The sequence below is a fragment of the Euleptes europaea genome, chromosome 2, assembly GCF_029931775.1.
Source record: "Euleptes europaea isolate rEulEur1 chromosome 2, rEulEur1.hap1, whole genome shotgun sequence".
NCBI lineage: Eukaryota > Metazoa > Chordata > Lepidosauria > Squamata > Sphaerodactylidae > Euleptes > Euleptes europaea.
In genome coordinates, this window is record NC_079313.1 from 25111081 (window position 1) to 25133506 (window position 22426).

General features: G+C 43.8%; 1 protein-coding gene across 1 annotated transcript in view; it reads right to left on the reverse strand.

The window, feature by feature from the left end:
• Positions 1–22426, reverse strand: part of TNN (tenascin N) — a 42967-nt gene that overhangs the window by 16995 nt on the left and 3546 nt on the right. The window contains exons 2-9 of the mRNA XM_056844708.1: positions 20831–21109; positions 15778–16041; positions 13934–14122; positions 11624–11713; positions 7406–7675; positions 4342–4605; positions 1563–1826; positions 316–579 (exon numbers count right to left, since the gene is read on the reverse strand). Coding sequence (XP_056700686.1) covers positions 316–579; positions 1563–1826; positions 4342–4605; positions 7406–7675; positions 11624–11713; positions 13934–14122; positions 15778–16041; positions 20831–21109 — 1884 coding nt within the window. The remainder of the gene's footprint in view (positions 1–315; positions 580–1562; positions 1827–4341; positions 4606–7405; positions 7676–11623; positions 11714–13933; positions 14123–15777; positions 16042–20830; positions 21110–22426) is intronic.

Here is a 22426-nt window from a genome sequence, read left to right on the forward strand (position 1 = left end):
GCCCTGTGGAGACTACACAACCAACACCGATCCTGCAGTTGTTCCCACCAGCCATGTGCACAGGGCAGAGGACTAACACAGGATCAGTCCTCCCCCTCAGGCACATCGGACTGAAACCCTTTTTGACTGGAGATCCCAGCAGGCCCCAAAAATTCAAACTCTGAAAAGTCATCCTCCATACAAAGCCTAAGAGGAGCGTGATGGTGAAGCCCCAAAGTAATATTTACTTGTGATGTTAAGGAAAGGCAGCCCAGATCTTTTTAAAGGAAATGGGGTGGCCCCTTCACCTTCCCTCTCCCACTCCCCCCAAATTACCAGTCACTGCTTTTGTGCTTGTCCTCTTGCTTGACTTGGTTCCTTTCACGGCCCAGATGTAGATGACATACTCCATGCCTGGCTTTAGCCCAGTCAATGTGGTGCTGGTCTTATCCTTCCCAATTGCGAGCTCTCTGGTTTCTCCATCAGCAGAGGTATAGCTCAGGATGTATCGGTCTATGACAGCCAAGGGCTTCTTCCAGGAGATGGTGGCTGAGTTCTCAGTTGCTTGGTCTGTCCTCAGGCTCGTGGGGCTATCGATTTCTGTGAACGGAAGTATAAGTATGGCCATTACATTCTTTCTGCTTTGGCTGAGTCTACATACCGTATTTTCCCGTGCATAAGACAATGTTTTTTGCTAAAAAAAAAGTTCGGTCAAAAATTGGGGGTTGTCTTATACACGGACGCTCAGGCACACTCACCCAGGGAAAGAGGGGCCCTCCTTACCTGGGGAAAGCCTCGGAGACGAGCGGAGCAATGGCCAGATGCTGCCGACCCACCTCAGCCTGGCAAAAAACCCAGGGCACGAAGACGTTGCTGACGGGCGGGGAAGAGAATGAGCGGCGAAAGAGCCTGGTCGCCCTGGCCAGCGGGCGTCCAGCATTCAAACCGGACTGGCACATAAGCAGATGGTCTTCTTGCACACTATGAGACTCTTCCTAACTCACTGCTAGGGTTTTGGGAGTTCATCCCCCCATTCCTTGTTGTGCATTCAAATTTCTAGTGCACCTTGTTGTTATTAGAGCAGTTTAAAAAACCTGTGGTGAACCATGTAGTCAAATATTGTTTAAGCAATGAAATAATTCCTGCATTAGAACAGTAACAAATCATGTTTACAACTAACCCTGCCCAGTTCCTGAGCACTTGTATCTTGTTTAGGGTTAGTTACTACCTTCTTCTGGCTCTTCAGACAAGCTGAGTGCCTCCTGAGCATGTGCAGGGTGCTCTAACCAGTACACCATGCTGGTTCTCAGCATGTATATATTCACATCACTAAACAATTATTTTACTTACAGAAAAAGCTGTTGATAGCTTCAGTTCAATATAGCACAAACTTGTATTTATCCCTTTGTGTGAAGCGTGACATATATCTCATAAAATTTTAAAATAAAACTCAGGAGAAAAAGAGCCGAGAGTCACTGTGGATTTTAGGAGAATGGTGGGATGTGCACGCTTGTAATAAATAAAAATAGTGAAATAAAACGAATGTGATGGCACAGGATTTAGCAGAATCCCGTTAGTGCTACCTGTTAAAGCTTTTGCGCTTGCTTTCCGGCTTTGCTGGGCTCCCTTCACAGCCCAGATGTAGATGGTGTATTCCATGCCCGGCTTCAGTCCCGTTAAGGTGGTGGTTCTCTTGTCCTTCCCCACAGACACCTCTTTGGTGTCCCCATCAGCTGAAGTATAGGTCACGATATATCTCTCTATGGGCGCTTGGGACCCATGCCAAGATATGGTGGCTGTGTCTTCTGTTACATGGTGGGTTACCAGGTTAGTCGGGCCGTCAATTTCTGCAAGGCGGAAAAGAAATGTTGCTTACAGTAATGATTCAGACAAGATTTCCCCAGACCTCCAAAAGTTATTCCCTTCCAAATCAGCCCTAAGCACTACTGTGTGAGGTTCGGGATTCAAAATGGCACCTTCCTTCCAAGAACTAACAGGGAGCACAAGCTTTATGTGCTCTTTTGTAATGGGAATTAACAAATGGCCCAGTGACCTAGAAGATCTTATTTCACCCCCTGCCTGTAAACAGTCTAAAATTGATGATTTTTTTTACTGTCGTATTTTGGTCACGTCATGAGACGACAAGAGTCATGCTAGGAAAAGTTGAGGGCAGCAGGAAAAGAAGAAGACCCAACAAGAGATGGATGGACTCAATAAAGGAAGCCACAGCCTTCAATTTGCAAGATCTGAACAAGGCTGTCAAAGATAGGACATTTTGGAGGACTTTCATTCATAGGGTCGCCATGAGTCGGAAGCGACTTGACGGCACTTAACACACACACACACACACAGCAAAACAGGGTATACTATTCCAACTGCTAATCAATTTTATCCATTGGCTAACTTTTCACTTGATAACCATTGTGATGATGAGACGGGGAATCTAATTACTACAAAGCATGAAGAGGAAATAGCTAGAAGTGCAGTTGACTCTATAAGTAATTATACTCATCTGGTTGCAAAAACAGTCGACCTAATCTTTGGAAGTCTAAGGCAAATTGAAACTAAAATTGATCACCTTACTAAATTAGTGTTAAGGCACAAAGGGAGAGAGCTTTTAAACTCTGACTCCTCTAGGCCTTTTCTCTGGAAGCAAACCTTTAACCATTATACAAAGGGTGGTTTTCTTATCGATCCATTTCCAAAATTATTTAAAAGTAAGGTCATCCTGCATTTACTGTATGGAGTGGAAGAATGGGGATTGAAGGAAGATGCCCTTTCTAGCTTAGAAGGGATTCAAAAAAATTTCTTAGATGTATTTTAGCTCTTCCTAAGGGGACACCTGCGGCCCTGATGAAAGCAGAAACGGGCTTCCCTTCAAACAGGGCTTGCGCCCACCTAGCAATTGTAAAACACTGGAAGAAATATAGAACAGCTAGAATAAACTAGTGGACAATCATTCAATCACTTAATGTCTAAGGATCCATCATGCCATAGATTTATTAACAACATTCTTGCACATTATTCTATTCCTGATGACCTTCTAGGTACTTCATCTGACAAATCTCACCTTAGAGACTGGGTGTTCAATTTTGATACATTGATTGACAGACCAATACTTTTGCAATCTGAATTCTCATTAAGGTTTAAATTCTTTTAAAATGATCACCTTAGAACCCCCTACTTGGCTAATCTTTCAGTGCAGAATCTAAGAGTAGCCTTCACAGCCTTACGCTTTGACTATGCCAACGGCTTTTTTGTCTGGACGCTACAGTCAACTGCCAAAGGACCTATGTATTTGTGGAGACCCAACTCCAGAGGATCTAGTCCATTAAGTTTTATCATAACCGTTGTATGTGGAACCTAGAGCCAAATTTAGATGGGTTATTGAAAGGTGTAAACTTTACCTCTGATTCTGAAAAACGGACCTTCTTATTATCAGACAGTGATTTATATGTTACCTACAAAATGTCATTATTTGCCCTTGGAAGCAAAGAAAATATGAGCCAAAGAAGTTTTAAAGAGAGTAACTGTTTAGAAAATTTTAGAGAGAACAATTTTTTAATTTAATATTATTTATCTTCTATGGTAAATTTCTGTCAACTGTTGTTTTTTACCAATTCCGTTACTAAGTTTTTACTTCTAATTTTAATGCTTTTATTCCATAAAAGTTTGGAAAACTATAAGGTTATTTCGTAAGGGCCTATGGCTATACAAATAAATTCACTTACTCTGAGTATGAAAATACTGGCACATAAGCAGATGGTCTTCTATGAGACACTTCCTAACTCCCTGCTGGGGTCTATGAGTTTATCCCCCCATTCTTTGTTGTAGGTTCAGATTTCTAGTGCACCTTGTTGCTGTTGGAGCAGTTTAAAAAACCTGTGGTGAACCATGTAGTCAAATATTATTTAAGCAATGAAATAATTCCTGTATTAGAACAGTAACAAATCATGTTTACAACTAACCCTACCCCATTCCTGAGCACTTGTATTTTGTTTAGGGTTGCTACCTTCTTCTGGCACTTCAGACAGGCTGAGTGCCTCTGAGCATGTGTGGGGTGCTCCAACTAGTACACCATGCTGGTTCTCAGCATGTATATATTCACATCACGAAACAATTATTTTATTTACAGAAAAAGCTGTTAATCGCATCAGTTCAATATAACCCAAACTTGTCTTTATCCCTTTGTGTGAAGAGTGACATATGTCATATAAAATTTCAAAATAAAACTCAGGAGGAAAAGAGCCAAGAGTCGCTGTGGATTTTAGGAGAATGGAATGGTGTGCACACTTGTAAAAAAAATAGTGAAATAAAACGAATGTGATGGCACAGGATTTAGCAGAATCCCGTTAGTGCTACCTGTTAAAGCTTTTGCACTTGCTTTCCGGCTTTGCTGGGCTCCCTTCACAGCCCAGATGTAGATGGTGTATTCCATGCCCGGCTTCAGTCCCGTTAAGGTGGTGGTTCTCTTGTCCTTCCCCACAGACACCTCTTTGGTGTCCCCATCAGCTGAAGTATAGGTCACGATATATCTCTCTATGGGCGCTTGGGACCCATGCCAAGATATGGTGGCTGTGTCTTCTGTTACATGGTGGGTTACCAGGTTAGTCGGGCCGTCAATTTCTGCAAGGGGGGAAAGAAATGTTGCTTACAATAATGATTCAGACAAGGTTTCTCCAAGATTTCTGATTCCTTCCGAATCAGCCCAAAGCACTACTGTCTGTGTGAGGGTGGGAATTCAAAATGTCCCCTTCTTCCAAGAACTAACAGGGAGCGCAAGCCTTATGGAAATTAACAGCAGCTGGGGGAAAATGCTATCTGGAGCCAGTACAAGAAACATCCCAGTGGATTGTACCCTGGGTCGGTCCTATGCATCTCTCATTCTTTCAGTCATTGTAATGGCCTTCAAAAGCCACCTCCAAAAGTTGCTGTATCACCTTACCTCACAGTAGGACCATCTTCTGCATTTAACAGATGGATACATAAGTGGATGGATTAATCCATGAATGGATGGGTGAATGGACAGATGGATGAATGGATGGCTGGGTAGATACATGGATGGGTGGATAAATGGATCCATGAATAGATGGTCCTGATAACAAGCACACCCAAGCATAGTCCAGAGACCTGGATTATGCATCACTCTGTGAATTGGAACCCGCACCATGTATACATCAAGTGGTTCAGCAGCCTCAGGGCAACTGAGGGTCTGTCAGGCTGAGCCAAAAAATAAATTACTTTCATTTACACATCCATTACCCTTAAGTAAGATGGGGTTGAGGGATTGTGTCTGCAAGCATGTAGGAGAGCATTTAGGGAAGCAGAGGGTAGAAGACGACAACAGAGGAACATAAAACTGCTTGAAGCAACGATTTGCAGGTGACCATGATAATTTTCTCTGTTGAATGTATAGCTACATTTAATACAGCTGCTTTTCTGGGGCTTAAGGGATATGGTCATCTGTTTTTTATTCACATCATCTTTTTAAATAGTTTCAGAGGGTCGCCACGTTGGTCTGCAGTAGAACAGCTAGATTCCAGTCCAGTAGCACCTTAGAGACCAACCGTAGAGTTTCTGGGTACAAGCTCTCAGGAGTCAAAACGACCCTCCTCAGACACGAGTTGGGATGGAGATCTCTGAGTCCTCACATCCCACTCAGAAGGTGGAAGGGGTTTTGCAAAGAAGGAACTCCGAGTCAGGATGCAAAGGTACAAATGCCCGTTGTCGTCAGCTGGATTAGAGCAGAAAGGAAATGCCCCAAGTTGAAATCAAGCTGATTTTAGTCTGCACTGTACCTCTGTATCCCAAGTTCCTTCTTTGCAACACCCCTATCAACGTCTTCTGACTGGGATAAAAGAACACAGAGATCTCCATTCAGACCTGTACCAGATAAGGGGAGCGTTGACTCTCGAAAGCTTACACCCCGAAAATCTTGTTGCTCTTTGAAGTGCTACTGGACTCGAATGGAGCTCAGCTTTGGAAGTTTGTTATAAGGCCAATCCTAAAGAGAGTTCCACCCTCAAGTTTTTTCACAAACCCTGCCTCTGGCCATCTGTGTGGCTGTAAGACATTACAATGAACACCTTTTCCAGACCCGGAGATTTTGCCTTATTTAAAGAGTAAGAGTGTAGTTTCCCAGTAGATTCAGATCCAGTCTGATTTGCTATTAAGTGAATTTGCTGTTGTGAGTTAAATTCCTGTCCTGTTTCTTTTATGCTTGCACATAGGTACTTGAGGGACCATGAGGGCTGCCCCTCTCCCTCTCCTAGCCCCTTGGGGGCAGCCTTGGTAATGGTAGCAGCTTTGGGACAATGGTGGTAGTTTTTGTGAATGTTAATGTGGAATTACTTAGGAGTGTAAGGTTACAAAGCCAGTTTAAACTGACAAACAACACAGCTGGGCTCCAGGTCTCCCACATCGGGTTCCGTATTATTATTTTTCCTCTCAGGCCTCATGGTGGAACTGAGTGTGCACTCCTGGCTAGAAGTCTGAGTGCCGTTCCCCACCGCCCCCAATATCTTCAACCATAAGTCACTTCCTTTGAGACTACGAGTCTTGATCATTTCATGGGTTGAAAAAGAAGTTCTGGTGATGGCAGTCTTGGACACAGAAGCAGATAGTTTTCACAACATGAGGATGGTAAAATGCTGCTGAATTTAGGCCAGAAGAACAGAAGCTGGGAATCAAAGGTTGCCCAATGCCATGACATATGGAACAAGCAGAGGACCTGGTGTGTTTGGGCATGATGGACAATTCCAGGGAGGTCTGCCATGAGGAGATGATGATGGACCAATGAGTAAGAGCATGAACAAGAGCAGAAGCCCCGATCTGGTGAAGGCACAGCAGGGTGGAATCAGGAGCAGGGCAGCAAGATGGCTGTAGCTGACCAACGTTAGAGAGCTTGTGTGGCAATAGCCATGGCAGACAACACTCAGAATTGCTATGAAGGATCTTTCATATTTATAGGCTAACTAGTACGGAGGTTATTTCCACAGAATAAGAGCATGGGCTGTTTATCAGGTCACAGTAGTAAGGAAACCAAGAGTGCCTGAAATCCTTGGCAATAGAACAGGGCTCTTCCAGCAGTATCACCAGCTGAGTAAGGAAGGTTGTAACATCAAGATTAAGTAGCACAGTGCTGAATTCTCCAAAGTCATTGACCAGAACTACCAGCCCAAAGCCAGTGTTCATCTGTAATGACAATTCCTTCCAGGTGAAGTTCCAGAAACAGAGAAGAGAAGCAGAGAACAGTAGTAGTTTTGCCTCCACAGCTAGGAGGGCATGCAAGAGGTGGTTCAAAGTCATCCTTGGAGGACATAGGAGCTTAATAGGCAAACCCCTATGGCAGGATGGCTTGAATTCACCAACACATGCTCATCAACTTGCAGTTGATGAACAGTGAGCCTCTTGACTGGCCAGTTACCTGTCACAGCTTTAGTCTTTGCCTTCTGGCTTTGCTGGTTTCCCTTCTCAGCCCAGACATAGATGACATACTCCTTGCCTGGATGCAGACCTGTCAAGGTGGTGCTGCTCTTGTCTGTGCCTACGGACACCTCTTTTGTGTCTCCATCTACAGAGGTGCATCGGGCTGAATATCTATCTACAAGTGCTTGGACCTTCTCCCAGGAGATTGTAGCTGTATCCTTTGTTACTCGCTCGGTCATTAGATTTTTGGGGATGTCAATTTCTTTGGGAGATTAATAAGAGGAACAGTTACAGGCAAGATTGTTCCATACTCCATGATCCCCCCTCCTCTGTTTGAGCTCTGTACCAAGAAAACTCACATTCTGAAACACAGTAATTCAAACTCTGTGCTCAAAAATATCATGCAAAAAAATCATGCCAATTTGGCTATTTCCATATATTTACTCTATTTGCATATCTTATATTGAATCATACTGATAGCTGAATTTTGGTTTGTTTTGTTTAGGCTATACCTTTGATTGTGTGGTTACTATATAATTGACCATTCCTATACTGATTATGTACCACATTCTGGTTGTATAGAGGTGTTACTTTGTATACAACCTCCAGGTAATAGCAGAAGATCTCCTGCTATTACAACTGATCTCCAGATCAGTTCACCTGGAGAAAACGGCCGCTTTGGCAATTGAACACTATGACATTTAAGCACCTCCCCTCCCAAACCCCGCCCTCCTCAGGCTCCATCCCAAAAATCTCCCGCCGATAGCGAAGAGGGACCTGGCAACCCTACTTAGAGCTCTCTCGGCCCCACCTACTTCACAGGGTGTCTGTTGTGGGAAGGGAAAGGGAAGGTGATTGTAAGCTGGTTTGATTTTCCCTTAAGTAGTAGAGAAAGTCGGCATCTAAAAACCAACTCTTCTTCTTCTTCTATGAAGAAATGCATGATGAGGACACTTCACTGCTTCCACAATAGAGCCTTAAAGCAGATAAGGCGTGCAGCATTTTCAAGCATTCCTCTCTAAATCTGAGCCTAACTACAGAGATCTCTACAAATAATCAGGCTTCTGTATATATTTCACCCTCTGGATGAGGAAGTGTGGAGATAAACCAGGTGCAAAATGCCCAGATGTGCATCTCAGCGTGGTTGCAGTCTATCTGTGCAACATTGTGTATCCACATCCTCATCCACATTCTGGCATCAGGGATCACACATAAATACAATTTTTTAAGAAAACAAGAGCTGAATGGGGTGGAGTAGTAGAAATGTGCCTTTAAAAAAAATCAATAATGCCCACATTGTTCTGATGTTGCATTTCCAGTGACCATTTCCAAACAATATTCAACACAGAGAATAGATCATATCAAATCAACCTAAACTATTTCCTCCCCCCCCCCAATAACTTTTACCCCATAGCAGGAAATCAAGCTGGTGAGCCAGAGGGAAATTTGGGCTTCTGTTTGATGCATTTCAAAAATATTATCTTCATTTTCCAAGCCTCTAAGAAAAAGAGATTATTTCACTAAGAATCTGTTCATCCTTACCTTTCCCCTACACACCAAGAGCAATAACATCTCATTCTTGTAATTCCAGTTACAAGATACCTTCCCATGTAACTCTTAGCTTTGTTTTGGCTAAGCACTGTCATTCTTAATTTGCATCAGTTTCCGGGTTATCCTGGATCATCTCTCAGTTAGTAAGGACATTATTTGACCTTACAGGCACTGCTTTTGCTCAGGTGGATCAAAGTGGTACCTTTGAATCCTGAAGCCATCTACATTTTCTTTTCAGTGCTGGTTCCCTTGAGATGGGCGCACAGCTTAACTTTCCCCAAGTAACTATAACTGAATTAATATCAAGTTAGCCCTGGGGAAATATGAATACTACAACAACAGAACTTCTCCTGCTAGTTCCAGCAATAAACCAGTCGCAAAAGCAGAATTAGCAAAGCTGCAAATAATTACTTGGATCCATATTTCACTATAAATGTCACATGGGACCTGTTTTTCCGTGAGAACTTCCACGCAGCAGGACACTTACATGAGGTCCAATTGCATGGGCCTTTCCCACTGAATCCAATAACACCATCCATCTTCATAGAGTGCGCAACCAGAACCAAAACCATGCAATTGGGTCCCTAAACCTAACCCTTAACTACTGTACCTGATCTGCACATGACAAAATGCCTTCAATGTAATAGTTAAAGGGCTCTTATGCCATCACAAATAAGAAGAAACTTTGCAGAATTACTGATTCCTACTAAGAGCACCACAGATTCTCCTCAACCTGTAGTTTCTGGACATATTTTTAATCCGGACCTTCTTTGCTCTGCTGTGTCTCCTTCTCTGGCCAGAGGCAAACGTGGTACTCCATATATGCCCTCAGACCTGTCAAGATGAAGCTGTTCTCATCCCTCTCAAGATTCAAAACCATGAGCTCCACATCAGCCAAGGTACAGCTGACTCGGCACCTGTCAATGGATTTAACAGTGGCTGCTTTTCTGACACCTAGGCTGTTGGGCCATTAGTCTGTGATCAACTCTGCAAGTGCTGAGTTAAAAACAGGTGGGAAACAATCAACTATAAATACAATTAACCATCATGAGGCAGGGTGTCCAGCTATTTTGTAGCAAGTGAGACTTAGAAGAAGAAGAAGAAGAAGAAGAAGAAGTAGTAGTAGTGTTGGTTTTTATATGCCGACTTTCTCTGCCACTTAAGGGAGAATCAAACCGGCTTACAATCACCTTCCCTTCCCCTCCCCACAACAGACACCCTCTGAGGTAGGTGAGGCTGAGAGAGAATGACTTGCCCAAGGTCACCCAGCTGGCTTCCTGAATAGAAGTTGGGAAACAAATCCAGTTCACCAGATTAGCCTCCACCGCTCATGTGGAGGAGTGGGGAATCAAACCCAGTTCTCCAGATCAGACTCTACCACTCCAAACTACCGCTCTTAACCACTATACCATGCTGGCTACTTATAGCGGAGAATGTTCACTCTTCGGGATCTCAAAAAAGACAACAAGCGTGGATTATTTTTAAAGCTGCTCTTCCTCTTAACAATGAAAGTGCTGAACAATTTGGGTTTTGGCAGCACTGCCCAAACAGTCGAGGGCGTAGACACATGCCCTTTAGCTTCTTTTCACAGTTTCTGGAAGCAACTTTACAGCGGCAACAAAATGGAAGGGGGAGAAGTGGTGCAGAGGAGGTTCTGATCCAAAGAACAGCATGTTCAAAACACAAATGCTAAAGATCAGGACGTTCTGGAGCAGATCTCCAGCCCAAGGGGAAGCAGAACCCTCAGTGCCCAGGGCCCTCTTTCCATCCTCCCACAGACAAGTTCATTCAGGAAAGCAGGAATAAACAACGGAGAATTTAGCACTGCCAGCACCAGGCATCTGGTGCGGGCAATGGCCAAATGGACTTGGGAGCTGCTAGATCCACCCAAGCTGAGAAAAGCAGTCAGCGGGAGAAATGATGTGGCATATCCATTGATGGGTCCTTACCTTTCCAATGGCCGCTGTCTCACAGAGGGCTTCTTTCACATGCAATGCAGTAACAAATCCAAGTAGTGGAGGAAGTGGTTTTTTTATATGCCGACTTTCTCTACCTTTTAAGGAGAGTCAAACTAGCTTACGATCGCCTTTCCTTCCTCTCCCCACAACAGGCACCTTGTGAGGTAGGTGGGCCCGAGAGAGCTCGAAGAGAACTGTGACTAGCCCAAGGTCAGCCAGCAGGCTTCATTTGTAGGAGTGGGGAAACAACCCAGTTCACCAGATTAGAGTCCGCCACTCATGTGGAGGAGTGGGGAATCAAACCCGGTTCTCCAGATTAGAGTCCGCCGCTCTTAACCACTACACCATGATGGCAGTATACTTGGTATGAAGCTACAGCAGCAAAACCTGGCTAATGCAATTCGGGCCTCTCTTGTTGTTCACGCTTTACATTTTTTTTTAAACATATACCTGAACCATTTTAAGTGTACATCCAGACACAATCCCAGGGCAAATGGAGGTTGCATGAGTCTGCAGTTTGCATGCTGTGGACAGAAGGAGACACCTGGACCTTTGCCTAGTCTCTCTGAGCCTTGAAAGATCTTGAGGGGATATTTGGGGGGGATTTGGAAGTTGCCAAGAGTAGGGCAGACATGATGTGGCTCCGGCAACGACTCAATTTGTCAAAATCACCCACTGGTGTGACAGCCAATTAATGCTGCTTATACCTGTCCAGCCATTTACAGAGGATGGTTCCCCTTCGATCTCATTCTTCACGGATACGACTGTGATCTTGTACTGTGTTCCTGGTATCAGGCCTATAAAAAGAAGGATACACAAAAGAACTGAGCAGTTCAAGCATTTGAGACGCTTTTCATTCCCCCTCTTTACATTGCATGTGGGACATGTTTTGGGCTTGGTGGAGGCAAAGAATACCGTCGTGATTTTCTCTTTGCATCTGTGCTTCTCCTTGTGGCAGGATCAACGTGGAGATGAATTTGCTGTGCACACAACGTGAAGGGCTTTGGGCGTGGTCCCCAAAGACTCAAATGACTGAAAGCACATCAGTGGGTGCCATCTTAATCTGGGTTATGTTTCTGAACCAGGGACACCCTTTGTGTATCACTGTTTGTTAAGAGAAGACCTTCTGTCTGCTATTTGAAATCTATGAGAACAACAAAATTAAGACGTTCTCAGTTGTAGATAAATAGATAGTTTATTTGCAGCCCTTGGCCAGATACATGGACTAAAATGTTCTTACCGACAAAGGTTTACAGTCCGAGTCTTAAGTCACTTAATAATAATAATAATAACAACAACAACAACATCCAAGTTACATCTGCCATTTGGACTAAGAGACTACTCTGTGGCAACGAATTGTCATTGCAGCCATACAAAATTTTGCTACCTTAAAGGTGATTGAGGGATTATCTCCTTGAAGGAGCTTTTCTATCTTTTCTCTTTCCCTGTTGGGTCCCACTCTCAGTATGAGGGGCTCAATAAACTTAGAACGGGGTATAGTGTAAAAGTTACAGTTCAGGAGAACATGTTCAGTGGTTTCTAAATCCCCGGATTTGCAGGGGCATAGTCTCTCTGCCCTGGGTATCTTCTTGAATTTCCCCTCTAACATAACAGAGGGTAAGGCTGCGCACCTAGCCAAGGTAAAAGCCCTCCTATATTTGTTTATCTCTAAGTAACAGAGATAGGCTGCCGGTGGGGGGGAAGCCATAAATAGGGGCACTCTTGCTGGATCTACTTGTAGCTCGATATCTTTAACCCTTTGGTTTATAGTTGACTTAACTTGATCCTACCCTAACTGAAGTAGTGCTAGGGGGTAAAACCCAGGTTATTTAGTTTGTCTTCAATGGCTATTATCCACTTTGACCTAACGGTATCACACAGAATCAGTGGAAGAAGACCCTTGGGGTTGAAATTAATTTTCAGCCAGAGATAAAGCGAGGACAAGACAACCCTTGCCTCCACCTTCATCATGCCAGTTTCTAAACGGATCATAGCATTTGATACACATCTTGGCAATTGCAGGGCAGCTCTAAGAAACTTGGATTGCATTCGTTCCATGGGAATAAGACATGAGGGTGGAGAGTCAAGTTGTGTTCCATATAACATTTGTGCTAGAGTTTTTGCCTGAAAAAGTTTAAGGGCGGCTGGAATATAATGTGCCCCTTTGGTCCGGAGAAAATTTATTATTGAACGGGCTGATCTTTCCCCTAAATTGGTCACATAAGTATTTTGGGCCAGCATGGAGCCAGATGCCTGGATTGTCATTCCAAGGTATTTGAACGTTCTCAGTTGTGGTCCCTGCACCCTTTGGGATTCCCTGCTGGCTGGTCCCCTCTATACACAGTTCTTGTCACCAGCTGAAAATGTATTTCTTCTCAAAAGATATTTGCTGGTTTTTGCTAAGAACTGAGGACATCTGTTGGATCTAAGCAGTTCTATTTTTTATTTAACTTTCCAAAGCTTTTTAACATCTGTTTTTAGAGGACCCTTTTTAATAGATGCTATATATTTCTTTGAGTGCTCCCAGCAAGTGGAAAACACAACTCATAAATTTTATACATAAAATAAATAATACTTAAAGTTTAGATTTATAGTTAAAAGGGGGGACTGAAGGCAGAAGGTATAGTTTTCTGTTACAGACCACATTCCACACAGATCCCTAGACTTGTATACATTTTATTTTTATGTTACTCTTTCTGTGCTGACACCCAAGGCAATGTATAGATTAAATATTTAAAATGCAAGCCTAAAACCAGGTACAATAAAGCACAATCATCCTAAACGAGTACCACTGGAAACAGCAACACAGAGAATGCTGCGTTTTTTACAGCTTACCATTTCTCTGCCAATTGTTTATGTACTTTGGGTGGTGGCATACACGCAAATAAGTGAAATAATGCTCAGCTCTCTGTGTGAGGACCACAGATTGAAGATGCCCATTTCAAGTTCCCAGCCTGAAAAGCATCCACCTTCCGCACTTGCCCTGTCAAGGGAGGACTCGCCACCTTCCCACTTACCTGTGATGATGTACCTGCTCTTGGGGTCACTGCTTTTGGGGACTAACACCTCCTTCTCCTCCCCTAGTCCAAGCAACGAACTGACTCTCAGTTTGTAATAATCCACCTCCGTTGCAGGATTCTCCCACTCTACTTCCAGTGAATTCTCTGTTGTTTCCGTCACCCAAATAGCACCAATGGTGGCCACAGCTAGACAAGAGAGAACGATCAAGAGCCATAAAAAAGTATGTTGTTCCAGTTAGTCTCTTTCTTTTCCAAGAGCTTATTCTAAAACTATGTAGAAGATAAATGCAACTATTTGGATGTAAGAGGAAAAGGAAAGGGTGCAATCAGATGTTAATTTTCACATAGGTACCTTTTTGTAGTTTCCACTACTGCTGTATGTGTGTTGCCCACATGCAGCAAAAATCAGGATGTAAATAGGCATTTTGCACCATGGGAACAAACACAGACTCACACTGTATAACACTTTCCTGAAAATCCCATACATATCATTTTTCAAGCCAGAAGTTAATGTTAACTGAAATTTTCTTAGGAGAAATCAGGACAGATAAGGATGAAGAAATTAAATTACGGGAGATGCTAAGTGAGTACAGTATTACTGCAAACATTTGGTAAGATGAAACCCTGTGAAAGTGAATGTGGTCTTGTCATATTTCCTACCATTCTACTCAGCCAAATTTGAAGCCTTCCCCCAGCCCAAGGAGCCTTTCTCCAACTTGAACACATGAGGCTGCCTTATACTGAATCTGACCCTTGGCCCTTCAGAGTCAGGATTGTCTACTCAGACTGGCAGCGGCTCTTCCAGGATCTCAGGTAGAGGCCTTTCACGTAACCTACTTGCCTAGTCCCTTTAACTGGAGATGCTGGGGATTGAACCTGGGACCTTCTGCGTGCCAAGCAGATGCTCTACCTTTGAGCCACAGCCCCTCCCCTTAAGGGGCTCTTCCTTCAGTGGAGTAGGAGGATGCATGCCAGTATCTCCAACAGCTACATGCAAGGAGAAGTGCTCATTGAGCAGAAAGATGAGGCAGACCAGGGGTCCCCAGCATGGTGCCCGTGGGTGCTATGGTGCCTGCCAACACCTTTTCTGGCACCTGCCAGGTGTTTTTAGGAAGTGGGTGGGAGCAGATAGGGCTTTTGCCCAGCAAGGATTTTGATTGGCTGTACAGATTTTTTTTAAAAATGTTCCTTTGACAGCAGCTGCCACCACAGAACAGGCTCTGCACTGTGTTACTGAAGTTAAGCTGTGACAATCATTTTGTGGCTGGCTCTGCTTCCTGTGGCCGCCATTTTGGGGCCGCCATTTTATTCCTGCACCCACCATGCTGTGTCAGAATTCCAGATGTGCCCACGGGCTCAAAAATGGTTGGGGACTCCTGAGGTAGACTCAAAGCACCATGTTTGGTTTCTTCATATATTTCGATGGTTTGGACCAAACTTCCTTTATATTCTTTTTCTCCATATGTCAATGTAGGTCAGACACCGCACATCTCAGAGCAGGTGAAGGGATGGTTTTGTTGGCAGACAGCGATGTCTTGTGTTCAAAGAAGAAGAAGAAAGAACATCCTGCAGGTAGCAGAAAGCTCCAGCTAGACAGGACTGTAGAGGGAGTATCTACTACTCTAAGGGGCTTCTCCTAGTCTGCCTGCAGAATGCTATTCTCAGGCTTTTCATCTAGTACGGTCTAGAATTCTCTGTCGGCTAGCATGGCAGTTAGCGTTGATCTCTTCTCTTTCCTACCCACTTTGTTAGTTCCACAAATAAAGCTTTTGTTACTCTTTAATCAGATCAATGTCCTGACTGCTGCGCTGGCACTCTGCCCACAGTTTTGGTGCTCCTACCTGTGCTGGCTTGCAGAAGGCCCGGGTCACTGGAAACCCCCTTCTTCACATGGTGAATTGTGATGACATACTTTGTACCAGAATGAAGATTTAAAATCTCGTAGCTAAGCTGATCTTCGGGCACTCGCACTTGCTTCACGGAGGCCTCATGCCCAACAGGAAAGTAGCTGACGAGGTAATAATCCACCTCTGTAATCCTATCCCAGCCGATGGTCAGAGAGTCCTCTGAGGACTTCAGGAGCCGTGCATTCCAAGGAGCGATCACTAAAACAGAAACAGGGTAGCCGGTTCAACAAGAGGCTTTGAACAAGGCCAATGATTGCTTTAATTTTCCTGAGTGGACTGCTGGTGAATGCCAGTCCTACCAGGGTTGCCAGCTCTGGGTTGGGAAATACTGGAGATTGTGGGGAAGGAGTCTGGAGTGGGTGGTGTTTGGGGAAGGGGTAGGGTTGCCAATCTGCAGGTGGTAACAACAAAAGGAACACAGCATGGTGGCCAATATTTATATATCAGAATAACAAATGTAATAAATCTATAAAGTAGATGTTGTATGTACCTACTCCTACTTTATACATTTATTACATTTGTTATTCTGATATACAAATCTCCAGGTGGTGGCTGGAGATCTCCTGGGGTTACGGCTGATCTCCAGGCGACAGAGATCAGTTCACCTGGAGAAAGGGGCAGCTTTGGAAGGTGGACTCTATGGTATTATGCCCCATTGAAGTCTCTCCCTTCCCCAGCCCTGCCCTCCTCAGGCTCCACCCCCAAAATCTCCAGGTATTTCCCAGCCTGGAGCTGGCAACCCTAGAGGGGAGGGTATACTTCCATAGACACCACCTTCCAAAGCAGGTACCAATCTCTGTAGACTGGAGACCAGTTGTAATTCCGGGAGATCTCCAGCCACCACCTCCAGGTTGGCAATCCTAAATGCTACAGATGACTCACATATTGATATTTGACCAGAAGAATGATATTTATAGCTGCTAGTTTACATGTGTTAATGGCAACATTAAAGATCTTTATACTTCAGATGTGTACCATACAGTCTCTCAGTCAGAGGGTTGGAGGGTCTAGTAAAATCCAGCATTGCTATCCCATTCTCCAGCATCTAAGACCGGGGGTCTGCAACATTCATAGTTCATGGAGAACCATAGTCACATTTACCATCAACCAAAAGAGGTACATGGCTGCTGTATGCCCTGGGCACCTCTCCACCAAACACACGTCTTTCAAAGTAAGGTACACTAGAGAAGTAGGTGGGAATAGTAGAATAACCAGTATGCGAAGGGGATGCCAGGCAAAGATTTTTATGGGACTGAAGGGTGTCTTGGAGAAGCTTTACAGGAATGGAAATAAGATAGCGGTGAACAGTTGCCAGTAATCCAGGTACAAACCATGGAGATTTATGCAACTACACTAAAACAATTGTGCAGGCTGCTCCAGTGTATATTTTTTTTACTTATTGTAACTTCGTTTCTCTATAGAGTACCTAGTACAGTATTGCTCCTAAATAAAATATGTGTAACTTATTTATTAGGAGGGAAGGCAGCATGGTATAGATTACCTAGTACTGTATTGCTCCTAAATAAAATATGTGTAATTAATTTATTAGGACGGAAGGCAGCATGGTATAGCCTGATCTTGTCCGATCTCAGAAGCTACGCAGGGTCCGTACTTGGAAGGGAGACCTCCAAGGAAGACTCTGCAGAGGAAGGCAATGGCAAACCACCTCTGCTTCTCAACTGCCTTGAAAGCCCCTTGCTAGGGTCACTATAAGTCAGCTGCGGCTTGATGGTACTTTACACACACACTATTTATTTATTTGGTGCTTTATTATCCCTCACCTCCGAAGAACTCAGCATGGTGTATATGGTTTTTCCCTCTTCCCTTTTAACCTCGAAACAACCCTGTGAGATAGTTAGGCTGAGAGAGAATGACTGGCCCAAATTTCATGGCAAGCAGGAATGTGTTCTTGGGTCTTCCTGGTCCTAGTCCTACTAGGGTTGCCAGCTCTGGGTTGGGAAATACTGGAGATTGTGGGGATGGAGTCGAGTGGGTGGAGTTTGGGGAAGGGGTAGGGTTACCAATCTCCAGCTGGAGATCTCCTGGGATTACGGCTGATCTCCAGGCAACAGAGATCAGTTCACTTGGAGAAAGTGGCCGCTTTCGAAGGTGGACTCTACGGTATTATGCCCTATTGAAGTCTCCCCCTTCCCGTCTTACCTACCACACCGCACTGCCTCTCACAATATTGCACCAGGAAGTCCCCCAGTATGGGCTCTGCAGAAGCGTATCACACAGGTTCAATTCATTTCATTGGGTTCACACAGAAGAGTTTTCGGATATATTACAATCATGGAACCTCCAGGCTACTTTGCTCTTTTCCCACAAACTATTATTCAAAACACTCAAAGAAGAAAATGCAAGCAAAGCCAAACAGGAACACGTGCATGATCACCCATGTGCATTACAGACAGCTCTGTGGTTTTATGAATGCTACTGTCTGGATGGCTGACAGCACAACCTGAACTAATATGCCTTTGTGTTGCAATGCATTGGTTTAAATGTCCTGGCAACCAGCTCTATAATTTGTGCAAATTGGCGCGGTTATTTAAGGTTTCAGTCAGGCAGGGCTCAGATTCATCCCTTTGGAATTTTTGCAATAAGATTGTAGAGCTCAACCCGTCGTGACCACAGCTGAAGGAAATGCCAGTATCTGAAATCTGAGGAAGTGGCAAAATTAGACTTAACATGTCTCATAACATTTGACATCGAAACAAATACCAACAGCCATTGCATGCAATAATCTAACACATTATTTTCCTGGCTTCCTACCATTCTCTTGTGAAGCCAAAACTGGTGTCCTAAAAATAAATAGATTATCAAGATGCTGCTTCTAATAGTTTCACAATCTGGCTGGTGTAACCTTTTTTTTTAAGCTGCCGAAAATTTAATATATAGTTTTATTTCTTCCTGTTGAAAAGCTTGGGGTGATTCAGAAGAAAACTTGAAATATTTTCTGATCCATTCATTCCATTTATGACGTCCTAGTGGCAATAATAAGGCAACACATTTGGCTCCCTAAAATCTATTGCTTTGGTAATGATCATGTCATTAGCCGTGATGGTAAAGTAATTCTAATTTGTATTTTTGGGTGAGGCTGCCTCTCAAAAACTAATTGGGTTACTTATTTCCACTTTTCAAGGATGCCAGCCAAATGTTAGCTTTACTTATATGAGCACATTAAGTTTCCAGCTATTTTCTGTGGTTATGCTGTGCATGCAAAGAGGAGAATTTGACCCTTCATTGTTTTGGTGCTGGGAGTCTTATTGTATATACGTGTTTGGAGGCAGTAATGGGATTGATGACAACCACTGTATTGAAGTTTAACCCAGAAAAGATGGAAGTACTGCTGGTTGACAGTGTACTTGAGGTGTCAGCACCTCCCTGAAAGAGCAGGCTGACATCTTGGCGGGTGCTGCTAGAAGCATATCTACAGAGGGATTTGCACAGTCCTGCACAGTGGAGTGTAGCACCATTGGTGGTGGAAAGTGCCTTCAAGTCATAGCTAACTTATGGTGATCCTGAAGGGTTTTCTAGGCAAGAGATGAACAGAGATGGTTTGCTGTTGCCTGCCTCTGAGCAGTTCTGATGAGATCTGGTTAGCCTGGGCCATCAAGATCAGAGCATAGCACCATACAGCCCCATGCAGAATTCATTGAAGAGCCTAACCTAGATGTCATCCGGGCATGGACAACCATGGCATGGCCAAGTCTTGCTTTTCCAGGAAGGGGCCAATCTGGCAATCCAATTAAAGATAGCACTATTATTCAACTTCTGGGAGATTGCCAGATTGGCCTCTTCCTGGAAAAGCAAGACTTGGCCAAGCCCTGGTTGTCCATGGCCTGATCACATCTAGGTTACACCACTGCAACGAGGCCTACATGGGGCTGCCTTTAAAGACTGTTCAGTTGGTCCAAAGGTCAGTTGGACATGAGCAGGCTTGGGAAAAGGATCTAGAAGAATTTCGCTGTGTTCCAATTTGTTTCCAGGCCCAAGTTCTTTCTTCTAAAATCCTAAATAGTCTAGATCAGTGTAAGAACTGCTTGATCCTATATGAACCAGACTGTCTATTAAGATCTTCAACAGAAGTCTTATTCCATGCACTCTCACCATCTGAAATGCTGGTAGCCATTCAAGACAGGGTCTCTTCTGCTGTGGTGCCTTGCATGGTCACCTGGTAGCCATTATCTTGGAATTTAGGGAGTAGGTGAACAAGTTTCCTTTATATATGTGTGTGTGTGTGTGTGTGTGTGTGTATATATATATATATATATATATATATATATCATATATATATATCATATATCATATATATATGATTCAAATCAATGCAATGTAATGCACTCAAATGTTTCTTTGCATAACTCATTAACTGCACAAACTTCCGCAAATCAATTATTTATGCAAGTGAATATTATTCATGTAACTATGTTAACATTGCACAGCAAATTAATACATTTGACACAGGTCTACTTATTTTATTTGATGTGCTAATTATCCATGCATATTTTGAAATAGATGCTTGCGAAACATGTCAGGTGGGAAGCCAACTTGGTCTGCAGTAGAAGATCAAGATTCGAGTCCAGAAGCACCTTAAAGATCAACTAGATTTCCAAGGTATAAGCTTTCAGGAGTCAAATTTCTCTTTGTCACATTCCCAAGAAGGAAGCTTTGACCATCAAAAGCTTACACCCTTAAAATCTAGTTGGCCTTTAAGGTGCTGCTGGACTTGAATCTTCCAAAATGTTCACTTTCTTTTGTATGATGCTATCTAAAGAGCAGCTGCCTGGCTTCCATTGCAGCATCAGAGCAAACAGAAGCAGAGCCAAGGGTGGTGTTATGCAAATGATAGGGCAGCGCTATGCAGATAGGGGCTGCTGACTCATTCTCTAAGGGTCCCACTGACTTCTTTAGGACAAGGTAATTGGCTGCCTCTCTTTGCCTCATGGTAAGGTGTTTCTGCTCAATACAGGTAAAGTCTTCTTACCTTTGGAGCAGTCAAGCCCAATGAAGCCATCCTCGCAGTAACACTCGCCGCTATCACAGTATCCATTGCCGCTGCAATCATTGGGGCACCTCTTCTCAGAGCAGTCATCCCCGATGAATTCCTTGTAGCACTGGCAGACCCCATTGATACAGATCCCATTGCCATTACAATTCTCTGGGCAGGTAGCACGGGAACAGTCCTCACCTTCCCAGCCTTTGTCACACCGGCAACTACAAAGCTCTTGGATGAAAGTGCCATGGCCGCTGCAGGAAGAAACACCTGTTGGGCACCCAGGCCACGGCCACAAGAAGTACACAAGAGAAAAAGGGACAGAGTTAAAAATGCAATTCACTAACAAACTCAGAAATAATTCTAGTAAGAGCACAGTCTTTGAAATGTCCAGTTGTTAGACCTGGACTGAAGGTTTGGGAGTCCTCATTTCCTACCCCTCACACAAAATTAGGGCCTTGTCTATTACAGGGAAGAGGTGAAGACAGGGAAGTGGAAGTATTATTAAAGCAGTAACCCACCATTGAAATTGTTCAAGACTTTCTATTCCTTGGCTCCATCATCAACCAAAAGGGAGACTGCAGCCAAGAAATCAGGAGGAGATTGAGACTGGGAAGGGCAGCCATGAAAGAGCTAGAAAAGATTCTAAAGTGTAAGGATGTGTCACTAGCCACCAAGATTAAGTTAATTCATGCCATCGTATTCCCTATTACTATGTATGGGTGTGAAAGCTGGACACTGAAGAAAGCTGATAGGAAGAAAGTAGATTCCTTTGAAATGTGGTGTTGGAGGAGAGTGTTACAGATACCGTGGACTGCCAAAAAAACAAATCAGTGGGTATTAGATCAAATCAAGCCTCAACTGACCCTAGAAGCTAACATGACTAAACTGAGGCTATCGTATTTTGGTCACATTATGAAAAGACAAGAGTCACTGGTAAAGACAGTCATGCTAGGAAAAGTCGAGGGCAACAGGAAAGGAGGAAGACCCAACAAGAGATGGAGTGACTCAATAAAGGAAGCCACAGCCCTCAATTTGCAAGATCTGAACGAGGCTGTCAAAGATAGGACATTTTGGAGGACTTTGATTCATAGGGTCACCATGAGTCAGAAGCGACTTGACAGCACTTAACACACACAATCCTCCATACATTTTAGCTACCTTCATAATGGGCATCTACTGAAGTTAAAAAAACTAGTTGCATGACTCATGAGAAAGCCTGAAAATGCTAATCATGGTCATCAATCCTAAAAATAATATGAATAAAGTCCATTTTCCTCAAGGAAAATCAATATCCAATGCTTGGCAGATATTAAGGAGATTGAGTATGGTTCTAACCAGAAAGGGGTTGCCAGCCCTTGGGTGGCAACCAGTATAAGCTAGAAGGCTAGAAAGAGAGGTTTTTCGCCATCAAGACTTATGGCGACCCCAGAGAGTTTTCAAGGCAAGAGACATTTGGAGGTGGTATGCCATTGCCTGCCTCCGCCTCATGACCCTGGTATTCCTTGGAGGTCTCCCACCCAAATACCAGCCAGGGTCAGGGCTGAGAGTTTGTGACTGGCTCAAGGTCACCCAGCAAGCTTCCAT